At 47.3% G+C, this 18,186-nt stretch overlaps 2 protein-coding genes and 1 pseudogene across 2 annotated transcripts in view; all 3 read left to right on the forward strand.

Moving 5' to 3' along the window:
* Window positions 1-1,419, forward strand: part of LYAR (Ly1 antibody reactive) — a 20,158-nt gene extending 18,739 nt beyond the window's left edge. The window contains exon 10 of the mRNA XM_011374662.2: window positions 1,103-1,419. Coding sequence (XP_011372964.1) covers window positions 1,103-1,237 — 135 coding nt within the window. The 3' untranslated portion in view covers window positions 1,238-1,419. The remainder of the gene's footprint in view (window positions 1-1,102) is intronic.
* A 7,183-nt stretch (window positions 1,420-8,602) lies between these two features.
* Window positions 8,603-16,524, forward strand: TMEM128 (transmembrane protein 128). Its single transcript, XM_011374663.2, has 5 exons — window positions 8,603-8,758; window positions 10,414-10,555; window positions 12,483-12,641; window positions 15,048-15,156; window positions 16,344-16,524. Exons 1-4 carry the CDS (start codon window positions 8,662-8,664, stop codon window positions 15,145-15,147), a joined length of 498 nt encoding a protein of 165 aa, XP_011372965.1. The 5' UTR covers window positions 8,603-8,661; the 3' UTR covers window positions 15,148-15,156; window positions 16,344-16,524.
* Window positions 14,764-14,884, forward strand: LOC111729223 (annotated as a pseudogene).
* Window positions 16,525-18,186: the final 1,662 nt, after the last annotated feature.

Consider the following 18,186-nt stretch of genomic DNA (forward strand, 5'->3'; position numbering starts at 1 on the left):
ATTAGTTCATTCGCAGGTAGCAAGTAGATACTGCAGAAATCCTTCCTTCAGTCTTCTGGTAGTACAACAAAATGTTTTGCATATTATTCTTTATACGGTAGGTAAATTCAACTGGAAGGGAACCATTAAAGCAATTCTGAAACAGGCCCCGGACAATGAAATAGCAATCAAGAAGCTAAGGAAAAAGGTATGGCCCGTGAACCTAAGTATATAAGCCGGGAGAACTGGTTCTTTATTTTAAAATGTACAAATTTTTTTTCTATTTGTTTTAAATAATACTTTTTCAGTTATAGTTGGTACACAATATTATATTCGTTTCAGGTGTACAACATAGTGATTAGACATATAACTCACAAGGTGATCACCCCAATAAATCTAATGCTCCTCTGACACCATACAGTTATTATAATAATATTGGTTATATTCCGTATGCTGTACTTTACCTCCATGACTATTTTGTAACTACCCATTTGTACTTCTTAATCCCTTCCGCTTTTTTCACCGACCCCCAGATTTGTTTTTTCTTAATCTAAAGTACTCTGCGCATGTGTCTTCATTTCCCCAGCAGCCCCTCCGAGCTATGGGAGGGGGTGGGGCCAAATCCCATCAGGTCCTTATTCGAAAGTTACTGTTCTAGATATTTTGCTATCTTCTGATTATTCCAAAGCAACAGTTTCTTTTCTTTCTGTTTTTTAACTTTTTTTAGCATTTTATTTTATTATTAGTTTCAAGTATACGGTACATTGGTTAGACATTTAGATAGTTTATGAAATGACTCCCTCCCCCGCGCCCGATTACTCCGTCACCCATCCGGCTCTACACGCAGCCATTATGGTACTGCTGACTGCATTCCCTGTGCGTGCCCCCAACCCCGTGACCCCCTCCCAGTTACCGCTTTGTACTTCATCCCTTCACCCCTTTCTCCCCACCCGACGACGACACACATGCAGCAACGTGCTCACAAGCAGAACACACCTGCCTGACCAGCACCTGGGTGTCTTTTATGTTTTCCTGTTGCCCTGCTTTTGGATGAAAGAAAGAACATTTTAGGTAAGTCTTCAGGGCTGATACACCCATTTGACAGTTGTTTTTCTTTGTGAAGGTTTTAGCTCAGTATTATGCTGTGACAGATGAACACCACAAATCCGAAGAGGAGCTCCTGGTCATCTTTAACAAGAAACTCAGCAAGAACCCCACCTTTAAGTTACTAAAGGGCAAAGCCAAGCTTGTGAAATGAACATTTTTATATTTATAAACTGAATCCATTTTGTTGAATTTTTCCTTTCACTGTTTGTAAAACGTGGTGAATTATAATAACTCAAATTTTGTTTTCCAAAGCTGTATTTTTAAGTTAAGAAAAAATATATATTTTGGTAGAACTTTTATGAGAAAATAAAATATATTGTCGAAAATTCTAAATTTGTGATGGGGAACATAATTATGTGTCCTTAAAAAATATTCATGTGGAAAATATTTTTAAATGTGACAAGTCAAAAAAAAAAACTCCTTTGGTTAAACTAAAAGTTTTAACCACATCATTTCTATCCATTTTCAACTTGAGATTTTCGTGGGTGGGTTTTTCGCTTCGTTAAATGTGCACGTGAGTTGCGGTAGTTTCTGCTGGAACGGTGGCGACAGCAGTGTGTGTGTGTCAGTCCTCACCCAGGCAGAAGTTCTGCTCTTCAGAAGCCTAAGGGGTGGCCCAGCCTGTCTTCAGCTAAAGACTTGTAGTGACTAGATTAGGGGTGTGGCCTGGGACAAGGCCCAGGGACCCGCTCACTGGAGACCGAGTCCGCTGTTTAGCTGCTGCTGTTCCGTCTGTGGTGGGGCTGAGCTGCTTGCGGAGATGCGGTTCTCCATCCTCGTTCCCTGCGGGAGGGGAGCCGAGTGCTGCCGTGTTCATATTGAACAGGTTTTGCCCCCAAGTCGGGTAATAGCTGAACCACCCTTTCACCCAGCGTTAGCTAATATTGTCAGCACCTCAGATGGAGAGGAAGCAAGAATGAGACATGCGACAGGGTGTGAAAGGGTGGGGGGAGGGGGGCACTGACAGGAGCAGGGGCTAAAGGGCAGACACGCCCTCAGAGCCTCAGTTCCCGGATGAGCCGAGGAGCCAGCTTCTCCCCCGGCCTGGCCAGCTGAGTTGGGCAGCACTGTGTTGGGTTCTGCTTTGGAGATGTGCTGCTCTGTAGCAATGGCACTCAGTGACACTGTGTCGGGACGCATGAGGCCCTAGGCTTTAGAGCCGGGCTGGAGTCAGGCCCTGGCTTGGGCCGTTAATGGTTAATCTGACCCTTGCTCGTTTCATCTGGTCAACGGGATAACAAGGTCTCTCTCGGTTGTCATCTGTGAAGTGCCAGCGCTGCACCCAGAACCCGGCAGATGTTCGTTCGGTGGTGGCTGCCACCGTCGTCACTGTTCTCAGTAACCAACCGTATTTGAGCCATGAGAAACGTCGGACAATCTGAAAAGCAACGGGAAAGTGGGGTGGAGAGGCTTGGCCCAGACCGCACACTCGATCGGGGACGAAAGCGGAGCCCAGCTGTGACTTGAGTCAGGACATCTTCCTGCTCCAGCGTGCTCCCCCGTCCCCTCGGTGCAGAGTCGGGGTCACACTGCTCCCTGAGTCACACTCATGTCCGAGCACCACAATATGTCAAGATTTGTGTTGACCTTTCTGTCAGTTTTACTGTGATTCATTTAAGGCAAAGTTTGGCAAATATGACAAAATTAAAACTTACTGAAACAGAGTCCTCACTTCTATCATCCCCGTCGGCCGTTACCCAAGGTTCTCAGGAAACAGGGTGGGCTGCTCGGGGATGTCAGTGGAGCCCCGAGCGTCGGGGCTGGAGGAGGTGGCCTCTCATTGAAGCGAGGCTGGCAGTGGCGGCTGGTGGTCGGGCACGGACAGCTCTCCTCACTGGAAACCATGTGGCTGGAGGGGGTGGGGGTGGGGGGCTCCGTGCTGGCAGTCGCCCCTGGGGTCTGGCTGCAGGGCCCCGCACACTGCCCGCCTGACCTGGGCGAGAACACACGACGCTGGTGCGCCAGGGACTTCAGAAACCCATCCGATGCCATCCGCGGCAAGCTCTACAGCATCACCGTATGCAAGCTGAGTGGAAGCTCGAATCCCACTGTGTCCTGCCTGCCCCCACACCGGCGTCATGGGTCTGGCACGCGGGTTTCCCCAAACCTGCTGGAGACACACTGACGGTTTTTCTCAGCCAATACCTCCCTTTCTGGCACTCGTGGCATTCGGCAGCGGCGCACTGGCCATTTCCTGCGACGCTGCTTACGAGCAGGATTGGGAGAGGTGGGGCCGTCTTGCTCTCGAAAACATGAACGTGTGTGGCTGTCGTGGGCTGGGGTCCTCAGTGTCCGGCACACGGGCACTTTGCAGTCTGATGAGGAAGCCGAGGCTCAGAACATAGCGGGAGGCCACGCGGGATGCACCCAGGGCCACCTTCCCTCTGACCGGCTGCGATGCAGGCTCATGGCAGAGGGGCGTGCGTGCGGAGGTAGTTTAAAAACTGTGGAATCACTCAACTTCCCCAGGTCAGCTTTGGTTCGGGCGGGTACGGTGGCTTGCTGCTGTGTGAGGTAAGGTGGCCTCGCTGAGGAAAGGCTTGCAGAGACCCCGTCCTTGCCCCCTGTTCCCACGCACCCCGCAGGGCGCTTATGAGAGAAAGCTAATAATCAAAGCCCAGACGAACGGCATTTTCACAGGTCTGTAGATTATGAATGAATATCTTTGAAAAGCTCTCATTCTTCTAAGCGTGTCATTTCTCTTTGAAAATGAAAACTTGAGCTGACCAGGTCCTATTAAAACAATTTATAATCTCACTAGCCTGTAAGTACCTGTTTTCCAAAATGGATTTCTAGGTCTTGGCTTGGGGGGTGGGAGGGGCGGGCGGAGCAGCCTCTGGTATAGATCGTTGTCTTTTAGGTAGCACTTCTGCAGTTGATAAGGAAAGTTTAAGAAATCAGTGGTTTTATCCAATTCATCTCCAGTAGTGAACGCTATTGGCAGTGTATCTTAGATCGTTATCCGACTCCTGAAAACTGATTCTCCTAGCTCCCTGGTGTCATTTGTCAGCCTGTAGCTTAACAAACGGCATTCAGACACTCTACCACTGCCCTTTCAACACCTAAAGAAACTCAAGATCTTTCTCAGCTCACTTATCATGAGACTTTCCAGCTTCTGTAATTTGGACTTGGCCCTTCCGTTTTGGCTACAAAACAGTGAAGGTTTCTGAGAAACAGGTGGTAAAAAGGGCAGCTCTCTTTACTGCAAAGGCTGGTTTAGCTTTTTTTTGTTTGTTAGGGGGTCCAGGGAAGCTTTCATGTATTCCCCTTGATACAAGTGATTAAACGGCCCCTTTGGTGACTTAAATGGTAATTGCTGGGTGAATACGTGCGTTGCTCAGAGTTGAGAGGTCGGACTTCTGCGAGGGTCAGGTCTTGCTTTGGCCGCAGGGTGGGTATGGTGAGCTGCAGAACACCGCCTCTGTGGCTCTGCCTGCCTGGCGACCCCACGCTGACTTCTGCTGAGGCCAGAGGTCGCCCACAGATTGGGTTTCTCCATCGTAGATCAAAGGAAGTAAAGACTCTGTTCTTCTGGGTAGTTTCCAACAGTGTGGCTCTTGGGATCCACCACCAAGTTTGCACCAGGACACCGATGGGAACCTTGGAGAGCCCTGCTCCAGCAGTGACCCTGAACAGAGGTATTTTACGGCTAAAATTCAGTCGACGATCTCTCCGCTAGGTTTCGGTTAAGGTAACGAATTTTCTCAAATTTAAGGTGTCCCGCATAAACTTTCTTAAGCCTCTTGGCACTTGTTCCCACACAATTCCAGTTTTTAGATGTTACGACAGTTGGCATACACTTTTAGAGCACTTGGTTATTTTTCGCTTAATTTACCTGCATTTCATGTCCCACAAAACCACCTGGCACAGTATTTCAACCAGCTGGAGAACCGTGGGTCTGTAAGGAGCGCCCGTGGTTCTGGAACGCTGCCATGACAGCAGTCTTGTACTCCGAGGGCCCTCCTTGCCGGGGCTGAGGTCCCTCGTATCAGGTCTCTTTAGGTCTGTGTCGGAGCCGTGGTGCGTGATTCCTGATGTGGCTGTCCTTACCACGCCCACCCCCCAGGTGCTCTGCTCTCTGTAGCTAATCTTGAAAGGCTAGTGTTTTCACTCCCCCACTTTTGTTTTTTTTGTTTTGTTCTAATTTGAGAACATTAAAATGGCAGATTATTCCCCAAACTCCCATGATCAGTTGGGAAGAACTGACCAGAGTGATAAAGCCAGTGGGTGCGCCTGTTATGGTCTCCCCCGCCCACTGCTGGAGGGATCGTAAAGAACAGCGCACCTCTTCTGGAACCAGTGTGAAAGATGGATCGAAAGCCTTTAAAATGTCCACGCCTTTTGACGTAGCAATTCCAATCCCATAGCTTTCATCAGGGAAACAGAGTTGTGTAGAGAGACAGGTATTATTTATGTAATTAAGGGGAGGTTTTTTAAAAAAATGGCTTTCTTCTTGGAGTGAAGGGTGGTATCCCAGGTGAGATATAACATTTACGAGCACTTTTCATGTGTCAGGTGTTTCTCTTTACACGTATGAACTGATACGTGGAGTCATAGTCCCACGGGGGGCCACGGGGGCAACTGCATGGCATGATGAGGGAACGGGGCTGTGTTGGCCTGGCCTCAGGGTTGCACGTAACAAAGAACAACTCAAATTAGCAATCATTTTTAAAAAGGAATATTTTTGACGGGGGGACTAAGAAATCTGTGACATCTCAATACCACATAATAACAACAGTTAAGGCTTATCGAGGGGCTTTCGATGGGTCAGGTACCGTTCTAAGGGCCTTGCATGTATTAATACTCTTAATCTCCACCCAATCCAGTGAGGTAGGTACTGTTCTTAACCCCATATTTCAAGTGAGGCAATGAAGGCAAAGGAGAGGATGAGTGGCTTGCCCAAGGCCGAAACAGTCAGTAATGACAGAACCAGTAAGGACAGCCAGCCGGGCAGCTGGCTCCAGAACACGTGTTCTTAACCAGGTGAACTAGGGCCTGGCTGGATTCAGAACTTGGGACAACACTACCAGGGCCCTTGGCTTGCATCTTAGAGCTTCCTTCCTAGGTGGGCCCCCTCCATGTGTCTCCGTGGTGGCAGCCTCAAGCCCACACGACCTCACAGCTCACCATACAAACAGAGAAGGTCTTCCCAATGGCCCCAGCCTAAGTCCTGGGGACTGCAGATGTGGTTTGGGCCACGTGCCCTCTCTTAGCCTCCTGACGATGCTGCAGGACTACTGCAGAAAGGAGGAAAAGTGGATTCTCAAAGGAAGGGATGCTGGGCAGACATATGTCCACACCAACGGCCAGTAAATTGGGATCAAGGGCCAAAGTGAAAACCGGGTAATGGAATTCCTGCTATATACCAGGTGTATGCAAGGCACTGGGGAGCTACCAAGACATAGTGGCTGCCCCCATCAATTGGGGAGAGAACAGGCAAAAGGGAAATTACAACAAAGAGTAACTAGTGGATGAGGGAATAGCTGATCAGGAGGTGAGTAGGAGCCAAATCTGGGAGCCTGGCAGGCCGGGTTCAGTAGTAATGAGCAGTAACTACCAGTGCTTGAAGGAATACCACGTGCCAAGCAATCGGTATACGTTTACCTTCACTCCGGTACCTGCTGTGCCGTGGATGAGTAAATGCATACTCAGAACAATGAATAACTTGCCCAGGGACCCAGAGTGATGGAGGCGGGATTCAGTAGTCTATAAACACTCTGGACTTAACCATGTTGTTAAGGGCAAGCCGGCAAAGGTCATAGTCAAATTCATTCTTCCCCACTGGTAATCTACACCGCAAAGGAAAATCTCTTGGTTGGCAACACACTGATATCACATATCCACCAGTAAGGTACACAGTGCACGCACTGAAGAACTTATGTAATGGGCTCCAACAATGAAGATGTGGTCATTACATACTGGATGTTTTCCAGCCTGCTTTTAAGTATCAGCAATATGGTGTGCAAGCAGTGCCTTGGAAAATATCGGGAGGAAAAAGCTGAAAGGAGTTCAGACCAAACACAAAGGCCCGAAACCACCAAAGGGGAAACCGGATCTGACCTGAACATACTACATATGGAAACCCTGGAATTGCTGCGATGCTCTCGGGAATATTCGGTTACGAGGGAGACCCGGCACTGACCTTTTTGCAAGGAGACAATGAACAGAAGACTGTATTTGATAGGAGAAATTCACTTCCTGTTAACAAGGCTTCTAACCCTGTACAAGGGAGAAGAAAGAGCAGAGACCCCAGCTGGCTTCGAACAGTGGAACCCTGGTTCTTTAGGAGACCGCAGGAAAGAGGAGGTATTGTGTAGGAAGGCCACATGATCCACCCAGCTGTTAGTCCTTTGCTCCACTGCGTTTGCTAGAAAGGCTGAAGAAATAACAGAAATAAACCAGCAGAAATTTCACATTCTTTTCTTGATTTCTTATTACATTTCTTCTATAAATATCCAAGACAAATAAAAGACGTAAAAGCGATCCAACTAATTCAAATTTTGCTTCCTGGGTGGCACACCTGAAGCTGCTTTTCCTGTCTCTCCCCACCCCCCACCCCCCCACCAGAAGAATACCCTGTCTTTCATTTGGTCCTCGCATAACCTCATGTACAGAGTTTCTAGCATGGCATTGTATTGAAATCTTCTCCACTAGATTCTAATTTACCTCTTTTCTCAGAGTTTTAGCTGCTCAGAAAATGTTTGTCGACTTTCATGAACTGCTTCCGTACATTTATAAGTACTGCAACACATGGTAGTCTGTCTCTGTGGTCTTGTTTTGGTCCAGGAGCTCAAGTGTAAGGTCATGTCTCATTTATCTCCACTGCCTAGCATGGAGTCTAACGGTTCCTAACAATGAGTAGGTGCTCAGGGAACGCTTCGATGGTTAAGCACAAAGCTTCTCAAACATGACGCTGTAGGAAGTGGGTAGGAGAGTAATAAATAGGTTTCTCGATGGAGAAAAACTTGTGAATTCGTGATACAGTCTTTTCCGGTTTGAGCCTGAGTGATGGGAAATGGCAGTTTTCTGGGAAAATACAAATTTAGCTCCCACGTTCCCAGCTGGGACAACTTTTCAGAAGTTAGAAAGCGGGGATTAACATGAACATACCGGTGCTTCGCCTTTGAACCCCACAGCAAACACGAGGCACGTGTATTCCCGGAGGGAACAGGCCCGGAGAGGCTTCTCTTGCCCAAGTCCACCCACGTGGTCAGTGCCAGGCCTGGCCCGGCGGCCCTCTCCTCTTCCGAGGTTCGCTCTCGGCCCTTTCAAAGTCTCGCCGCGCCTCCCCGCCCGGCACGCCTTTAGCGGGACCCGAAAGCTCGGTCCTTCAAAAGAAAATGGGACAATCTCGGCCAGGAGAGGATCAGTGTTTTCAAATCCAAGACAGGGTTGCGGACTCGAGCGCGCGGAGGTGGCGACACCAACTCCGCCCCAGATTCTCACCAATTAAAACCTGCAAGACACTACGGTCTCCACCCCTCAGCTAAAGAGTGACCCTTCCACCCGGAAGCCGCTGCCGGAAGTTCCGGTAGGCTTGACGTCACTTCCGCCTCGGTTCTCGGGAGCGTCGAGATGGATGCCCTGCGGGCCCGCGAGCATCTCCGGAGGCGATACCCGTTCTCGTCGGACGCCAAGACCTCGCCGGACGGCGAGGGCCACGCCAGGCCGGGTGAGGCGCTCTCCCGGGCGCGCTCCGAGCCGCGCCGAGGTGCCCGGAGGCGAGGCCCGCAGCCCTGCCCCTCCGGGAGGGATCGCGTTTCGTTCCTCAGGGCTTAAACCAAGTTGTTTTGCAAGTCGGGTATTTAGTGCCTTTAAAGATCCTTGGAGATCACGTAGCCCTGCGCGTGTTCACCTACGGCTGCGTTTTAGTATTCCCGGCAACGCCGGTCTAACACCTGTTTGGTAACAGCCACCGGTTCTAATTCTGAGAACCAACCCACCGGTACACAGGGGCCAGGTGTTTCACCTCGCTTGTAATGACATCCAATTTCCCGTCAGCGGAAATCCGGCTAAACACATTAGCATGGATCTGCGCACGACACACCTGGCTGACTTTTATCTACCGATGTGGATGATTTTCAGAGGGAGGCACAGAACGACGTATGATATACCACCATTTGGGTACAAACCAGAAAAGATCTGACGTGTGTTTTTCTGGAGGTGCATGGCATATAGAAGAATTCCATAAAAGTCGAAATTGGCATTTGCTTCTGGGCAGGCGGACTGGGAGAAATGGATTTCATTTTCTGTCTCTTAATCCTGTATGTTGTAAAGCTCGTGCATTTATTACCTTTTAAAAATAAGCACAAGTTGCCAGAGCGGTGGGAGGTTGAGGGCCTGAGTGAAAAAGGTGAACGGATGAAGACGCACAAATTAGTAGTTACGCGACAGTCACAGGATGTGGAGTACGACATAGGGACTGTGGTGAATATCACTGTAACGCCTGTGCGTAGTGCCAGGTGGGTGCTAGAGTAATGGAGGGATGACTTCATAAATTACATAAATGTCTAACCGTTGTACGTATACCTGAAACTAATGGGAAATTTAAAAAAACAGAAGAAAACAGTGCTCAGGCATGCTCGTTTATAAATTTTGAAGATATTACATCCAAGAACTTATATTAGGAACAAGCTTCTTAGGAATTCCAAATGTCGAGAACCTCAGATATATACTGGTGGCTCTCACATGAACCCAGAGAGCGGGCCTGTCAGTCACCTGGGGAACTTGTCAGAAGGAACTCATTTGATCCAATCCCAGTCACCTATTCTTTCAGGTTGGGTCCCAGATGGAAGAAATTTGACTGGAACGTCACCTGTCTAGATATCTGTGCTAGGATTAGACCTGCAGTGTGCCATTTATGCTTTTGAGCGGCCTCAAAAGGTTGTTTAAAATAATTAAAAGAAATAATTATAAGTAGTATTTTTGGAAATCACAAGTCTATTTTGTACGCTAATATTTGCCTTTTTTTTTTTTTTTGCATTTTTCCTAATAGGACTAATTACTTTCCTAGATGAAATATGAAACATAATATTAAAATCTCTACACTAACAGATGGCATCAATCTTTCTGAATATGTAAATTTGATTTCAAAATTCATTTAGAGTTAAGAAGTTGACTATATTGGACATGTTTTATAGTGGGTTCCTGGTAATTATTTCTGCAAATATAATCTTTTGACGGTTTTGTAGAAGAAATCGGTGCTACAATGGGAGAGAATCTGGTTCTTAGAAAACACTAGGATATTATTTCATTTGGCTTAAAATGGCATGTAATTTTTCCTCAAACTATGGCAGTTTAATCAGTCGAAATCTCCCTTACTTACAGAAACCATTACAGCCGTTGAGCAAAAGGAGCAGCCTCTTCCAAGACTTAATATCCATTCTGGATTCTGGATATTGGCATCCATTGCTGTGACCTATTATGTTGATTTCTTTAAAACTATTAAAGAAAACTTTCACACTAGTAGGTAAGAGAATGTTACTGCTTCATAAGTTAAACACCTTGTCTTAGTCTTCGTGTTATGTTTCGTCTGTTGAATTTTTCAAATGTTTACTAGGCACCTACTCTCTGCCAGGCAGTATGTTGGGTGCTGGTGATAACAAAGATGAGAGAGAATGCATGCTCTGGCTGTGTACAGCAGAGCGGATGAGGCCGGAGGTTATTTCATTCTGCCTTCTCAGCACTAATGTGTCGTAGGATGGGAAAGGGAGTAAATTAGAGAACAAGCCGATCCACTTGTAAATCGTGGAGGGAGCAAGACCGAACGTCTTTGTGAGGATAAAGCGCAGGAGTGCTGGGAGGAGGGAATGGTCACCGGCGGGTGACAGTAGGGTCTCAGTTTGTTTTCCAACAGTAGTTACAGCTAACAAGGTAACTACAGGTGGCGATTGAATTAAAGTTGAGGCGAAGGTCACTAGTTTATCTCAGGAGTTGACACGGAGGAGAAAGTTGTGACTCACACCCCATATCCCTCCGCGAGCACTGGAGAGTGTTCTGAAGGCCCCCAGATAATAGAAGAGGGAGGGAAAGATGTTGGTGAACGTCAGAGCTGGCATTCCAGCAGCATCGTTTGGAAGCACCAGCAGGGCAGGCGGAACTGTTGGACCCTGCATTATCACAAGGGGACACACAGTTTCTCCGGAGGCCTTTAGGGGGAGCGGTGGTGGCTAGAAGGGGACTCGGGAGCGAAAGCACACGCAGGCAGGGGAGGCCGGTACAGGGGAATCTGTTTATACAATTGGAAGGGGGACGCTTTCCCTAGTCGCCCCCTTGTGTGCTTCATGTATCTGTGCTTTATACCTACAAAAGTGTGTCCTTCACTTTGGCGGTGATGTCGCGCCTGCTGAGAATGCCCTTGAGCAGAAGAGCCCCAGAAAGGAGCGTGGAAATATCTTCCCAGAGATGACATCGCCGTTGGGGGCCAGCTGCGTGAGAAGCACGCTCGGGATGATTTCGCCCTCAGCTGTCAGGGTTTCAGAGGCGTGCGGAGGGCACCCCGTGCCCACGCCGTGCCCGGCCACGAAGGCAGTCGTGCCGGAGGCAAACGCAGACACACGGGATTGGAGGGCGGCCCCTCACCGCGGCGCGCGCTGCCTCGTAGTTCTGAATCGCAGAGCCGCATCCTCGTAAAATGCCATCGGGGGATCTGGAACCTTGCGTGCTTGCAAGCCCACTCGACCGTTCCTGCCGTCCGTGTCCCCTCTGTCTTGTACATGGAGTGCCAGTGCTCCCCCCACGCAGAAGCAAAAGATAAAGGGGGCCATTGGGTCGGTGGGGAGGCTGGAAAAGGGACTTTGTTCCCCCACACTGACCCCCTGTGACCGGTGGGCTGGCACGAGGGGGCTGACGGGTTGCCTCACACTCGGAGTCAGGTCTCAGATAGAAGCAGAAGTGACGCAGAGACCCCGCCCCGTGGAGGGCTGGAGCTCCAGAAGTGTGAGGGGCCCACTTAGAAATCGTCGATGAGGGGCAGTTCGAACTCACCGTCTTGCAAACGGATTTCAGCGGTCTGAGAAACCCTGTCTTAGCTGGGTGGCGTCGGAGGCACCTCTGTTCCACACTCACAGCTTCAGGGGCGCGCGGAAAGCTCTCTTTCCTGCATTTTTAAAGAAGATGCATTGCCGTACCCAGGGTTCTTTCTCGGTTGGTTGGTTTACGAAAGTCCATATGAATGCGTGTCGTTAAAGTCTTAACTTTTTCATCCTTTCATATGTCTCAGTCTCATCCTTTCTCACCCCATTAGGTCGAGACTTTCCGAAAGCCGAGATTAAGGAACGGGGGTCCCTTTGCGTCCCCATTCTAGTTGATAGTCTTTAGGCCGTCAGCGAAAACTTGGAAGACAGCTGCTGGTTTGCTAGGCGCCGTCAGCCCTGACACCGTTTTTGTCTCTGCAGTTGGTTTCTCTTCGGTGGGGCCTTGTTGCTCGTCAGCCTGTCCATCGCGCTTTACTGCATCCTCTATCTGGAGTGGTATCACGGAATTGGGGATTACGACGTCAGGTATCCAGCCTTGATACCCATTACAACCGCCGCCTTTATCGTAGCGGGCATTTGGTAAGTTCACTCTGAAGTGACTAGGAATAAAAACTTTGTCGATCAGGTACTGACGTACATGGTGCACAATTCACAAGGAAAGAAAGGAATAACGGGGAAATAGTGTCCCTGTCATTTCTAGTCTCTGATTCCTTTTTCAGTAATATGTTTAGTTATATATTTAGTTATTTAAAACACATGGGGACACACTAGGTATCGTCTGCGCTTTGCTTTTTAAATCATTTTCATTGTAAAATAATACATACAGAAGGCAGAAAAAACTAAATCGTACCACTGAATGAATTATTATGAAATGAGCATTGACGCAAATCCCACCCAGGTCGGGAAAGAGACCTGCGCCATCATCTGGTGATCGGTCCCTTTCATGCCTCCCCGTAGTCACCGCACTGCCCTTCCTGCCCACAGATAACGCTGGCCCGACCTTTATGTAACTGCTTGCTTTCGCATCTCTCCTCTCGTCTGTTTTTTAACTGTAGAGATGGACTCGTACAGTGTGTTTGCTTTTACATTTGGCTGTTTACCTGCAGCGTTCTGTGTGATTCCTCCGTATTGTTGTGCGTCACGGTGGTTTACCGTTCAGCCTTCCGGCCCGTTACCGAATCCCAGTCTGGTCGACTGTCGATAGCACTTGGCTCGTCTCTCGTTTGGTGTTATCAGTGTTGCTGTTAAGAACACTGGAGTCTCTGTCTCTTGTGAGCCTGCGTGTGTTTCTGTTGGGGGTGTGTGTACACACACACACGCACGCGCATGGGCGTGTATATTTATCGCTAGAAGAGCGCAGTTGGCTCACAGGGTACGCGCACCTCCAGCCTCAATGCAGCGAGTGGCCAGTCTGGTGTACGGTGGATTGCTCACTGTTTTTTCTCTTTAACGGAGCCGTGTAGCTTGGAGGTCTTCCACGTGGGTGCGTGTAGACGCGCCTTGTCCATGTAGCTGGTTACCCGTAGCTGGTTACATGGTTCCCGCGGCGTGGACAGGCCGTGGGCTGTTTCACCGGCTCCCCCGTGTTTGTGTCGGGCTCCCGTGTTTTCATTCTTTTGTTGTTACAAACAATGCCAAGTTCTTCATAAGTGAATAGGTTTTCAATGAAAAAACACCAATTTTTTTTTAATGTTTATAAAAGTATACTTGGTTACTGAAGAAAAATCTGTTAATTACTGAAAAAGGAAACAAATCCCAGGAGCCTGCCAGCCAGAGAGAAACTCTGCTCTTTATAGATTTTTAGCCCATTAATTTTTTTCCTTTATATTAAGTGAATTTGATTTTGGAAAAAGCACATGCTTTTGTACTTAGTTTAAATGTATGCTTTTTGATGATTTATTTTCTGCAGTTGAAAGGTACAGATGTCTGGTGTATGTGACGTTGTGACCTGGTTATTGTTAACCCTTCAGGGATGTGGGTAGACAGGTGTGGTAGTGTACATCACCCCAAGAAATGTTATTTTATTTTTCAGAAGAGTATAATTATAGCTATTTTAAAGTTCTGCTTATCAAAATATTATACATTAAAATCCGTAGCTATCTGAAGCATTTCATTGACTGTAGTTTCCCCTAATTAACTTCTACTCTTGTGAATTCAGTCCATAAAAATGAGTTGCACTTGGAATGTGTTTTATTCTTACCTTGGTGACAGAAATAGTGTTTTTCTCGATGGAAAATTTAATAGCAACTTTTTTATTCTGTTTTAAATAGCAAAATGCTTTTAACCATCTTTTTACTATGAAAGTTTGGTAGTGTGTGAGAGAGAGTGAAAGCAGGCCGTCGCCACTTCCATTCCTGTTCCATTGCAGACACTCACTTTAGAGATTGAAGTTTCTGTTAAGTCGGCTCTCATCAGAAGACCTGCAGTGATTCCAGTTCCAAGTGCTTTTCGAAGAGATTGTCACATTTCCAATATTGGCTAAATCACGTCTCTGAGAGAGAGAAAATATCCCCCCCCCCATATATATAAACTATATACATGTAGAAACCACATATATATGTATGTATATACACACGCATATAGATATGTATATTCATTCACCCAGCAACGTTTATTTTTGTATATAGCTGAATGAACCGTCTCAAACTGAGTGAAAGTGAGTCCTTCACATCTAGATTTTACAATAGAATGTGTACATGTAGTCTGCGGCCACGCCACCCTGAACGAGCCCGATCCCATCTGATCTCGGAAGCTAAGCAGGGTCAGGCCTGGTTAATACTTGGTTAAGAGAGACCACCTAGGAAGACTAGGTGCTGTAGGCGTAAAAAATAAAAAATAAGGGATTGTAAGCTGACAAGGTCCTTGCAATCTGTGAGGTTAACCAAGGGCTGCCTCGCCGAAAAAATAAATTAAAAAAAAAGAACATGCACGTGTAGATCACAGCTGGAACTGTCAACCGCGTGTTTCCTGTTTTTTTCTTTTCAGCTTCAACATTGCTTTATGGCACGTGTGGTCGTTTTTCACCCCACTGTTATTGTTTACTCAGTTTATGGGGGTTGTAATGTTGATCTCACTCCTCGGATGATTTACAAAGGTAAGATTTCTGGAATCGCATTTCTAATAATGGCCTCACTTGAAAAATATCTTTCATGACAGTTTTCAGGTGACACAGCAGTAACAGACTCCTGTGAACTAACTTCAGTCGTGTTCAGACCAGAGCTGTCCATGGAACTCAGATAAAAGGGACCGAGACCCCTTCCCTTTTGTATGATGTAGTTCTGACTACTGCTCAGTGCTCTCACGAAGATAGCGTTTGCCCTCGCAGTATAGACAGATTCACACATTAGACCATTTTCTATTGAAGTCAGCTTCAGTCAACTTATCAACAAGGGACTTGGCCAGATTATTCTTAAGGAGAATACTGGCAGAACGGGCAATTCTACCCAAATGAGGAGAAAAACATTCTGCCATTTTCTAACTGTTCTGGCTACCTCATAAAAATTTGTTAGATGACCCATCAACCTTTTCCTTCCGTGTTATTTGTAGAATGTCTGCCTTCCCCGAGACCACAGACCTGCTTCCTTACGCCCTGGGGCCTGTTTGCTGACATCAGATAACTCACTTACTAAATAAGCGTGTATGGAGAGTACGCCCTCTGTATGCGTAGGGACGTGGTGAAAAAGACAGATAGTCCCTTTCTGCATGTTGCTTGCATCAGAACTGGGAGGAGATCCACTCCATACATCTGTTTACAGTATGAAAATTAGGCCCAGAAAAGTAAAAGTTAATACACTAAGTAAATTATTGGAGTGCTAAAGAAAATGGACGTTTCAGCGGACAGAGACGGCATGTTGTCCGTTTGGAGTTGTGGAGGAAACTCACTACAGCCACGTAAAGAAGTAATGGTGTAACCTCGCTGCTGCCGGTCTGAAAATAGTTACCAGCACGTAGGTGACCGTGCTGATGCGTAGCGTCTCCTGCACGCATAGTGCTGCGGAGGGGACCACCGGGACTCTCATATTACGCCCTGTCTCCTTGTTCACCTGTGTCACCTCAAGAACATTCCCTCCTCTGACCATGTTGTTAAATCTTTGGCTGTTCAGTTTTGAGTTTTTACACATGTTCAAGAGTTTGGACTTAATGCTGCCATGAACTTATCGTTGGTGACGGAGACCCAGATGGCGTTGTGGGCATGTAGGTTGAACTGTGCTTTTTAATATTAAATGCATCACTGTGAGACAGGATGTCTCACTTGGGACGTAAATGCTGGTTCTCTTTCAGGTTTAAGGGCCCGTCCACTTAAAGCGAATGATTAAAGATCCAGCTACGGAAAGCATTGCAGACGTAGTGGGAGAGCTGCAGTACTTTTCTGCGCCTTGAAGTGAGTGATTTCCTGGGAAAAACTGTGACTTTATAGATCTGTGATTCAACTCAGAATAAATTTCATTTGCATATTCTTAAATTCAAGCGATTATTGAATTTTTCAGAATCAAAATAGAAATGTTATTCAGAATGGAAATAACTAATTTTGCAATGTCAATCTGTTCGAATCGTCGAAGACAGTATTGGCGTAAGAATTGTAAGTTTCTTTTAAGTGCACGATGTCCTCCCGGGATCGTAGATTGAGCTGCTCCCTCACTGAGCGGTGGCAGGTCACTGTGGGAGGTGGCGGGTGTGCGCGTGCGCGTGCCGGAGCGATGGTGTCTTGCGGATCTCATGTTTATGATGGTTTTGTTTAGAGGACCAACTGAACGTATTTTATGCATTCCCATCACTTTAGATTTTATCATTGTGTAAATTATTGGGTTTTTATCATTTTAATGTGAACTTTTAATGATTTTTAAGTATGCATAATTTTTTCCTTAACATTTTAATAAAATGTTTTTTAACTTTCTTGCGGGTTCTATTAATACAAATTTTGAAATAGTTTATGTTTTCAGCGAATTAGCACTTAGAGTTAACTGTAGATATAAGGCTTCTTTTTTTAGAGAAGGCCACTCTGCTCTTCAGAGACCTCTGGGAAGACAGCAGTCACGTTTTCAAATGCAAATATGCTCACATGAGACCTCAGCATCGCAAGGACTGTGACATAGGAAGTCCCCGGTGTTCGTTCTGTTTCCTGCGGAGGGACATCCAGTGCTGGTCTGAGTCAGCCCCTAGCACCCAGCACCTGCCACCGCCCACCCCGTGCGTCTGCAGCTGCAAAGTGGGAACAGTGTCTCTCGTGGGTCGTGGATAATGGGGATGGTGTTGGTAGCACATCGACTGTGGTGCCCGGCACCCAGCAGGTGCTTGCTCAGTAAATGGCGGTGGAGGAGGAGAGACAAGGGACCAGGGATCAGGAGGCGGAGGAGGCCAGCACGGGCCGCAGGCAGAACCAAGCCCAGTTTGTGCGCATGCGCACGTGAGGGTGTGAACAGTAAGAGACAAGGCCAGAGTCAGTGATGTGCAGGGATGAGGTTGCCAACCCTGGCAGTTAGGATTAGAGAGCGCGTGGGTTCAGGCCCACTGGAGGGAACGTGGGGGCGGGGGCAGAGGACAGTCCTCCAGTGACAGCTCCCATAAATTCTGCCTGTCTGCCTGGATGGATTCTGCAAGGGAGAATAGCTGTCCTCCCCTCCCTCCTCCATCCATCCATCCATCTTCCCACCAACCTCTGTCCATTCGCCTACCTACATCCATCCATCCATCCATCCAATCCTTCCATCCATCCATCCATCCCATCCATCCATCCAATCCTTCCATCCATCCCATCCATCAGTCCATCCATCCATCCATCCATCCATCCATCCATCCATCCATCCATCCATCCATCCATCCGATCCTTCCATCCATCCATCCATCCTTCCATCCATCCATCCATCCATCCCATCCATCCATCCATTTATCTCTTTCTTGCAGAGTAGTCTTACTGCTTGGATAGAAATCTAAGGCTGGATTTTCTGTTTAATATTGTTTGTTAAAACCCAGTCAGGCAGATGCCAATGCTGGTCACAGGAGGTTGTTTACATTTTAGTAAATCTGTTTGAACAGGATCCTGCCTGGTCCCTGTTTCTGTTAGATAACTGGTATGCAGATTATTTATGTTTTTTTTCCTGTTATAACTACTAAATAAATAAAAACA

Source organism: Pteropus vampyrus, unplaced genomic scaffold (genome assembly GCF_000151845.1).
Source record: "Pteropus vampyrus isolate Shadow unplaced genomic scaffold, Pvam_2.0 Scaffold252, whole genome shotgun sequence".
Classification (NCBI taxonomy): domain Eukaryota; kingdom Metazoa; phylum Chordata; class Mammalia; order Chiroptera; family Pteropodidae; genus Pteropus; species Pteropus vampyrus.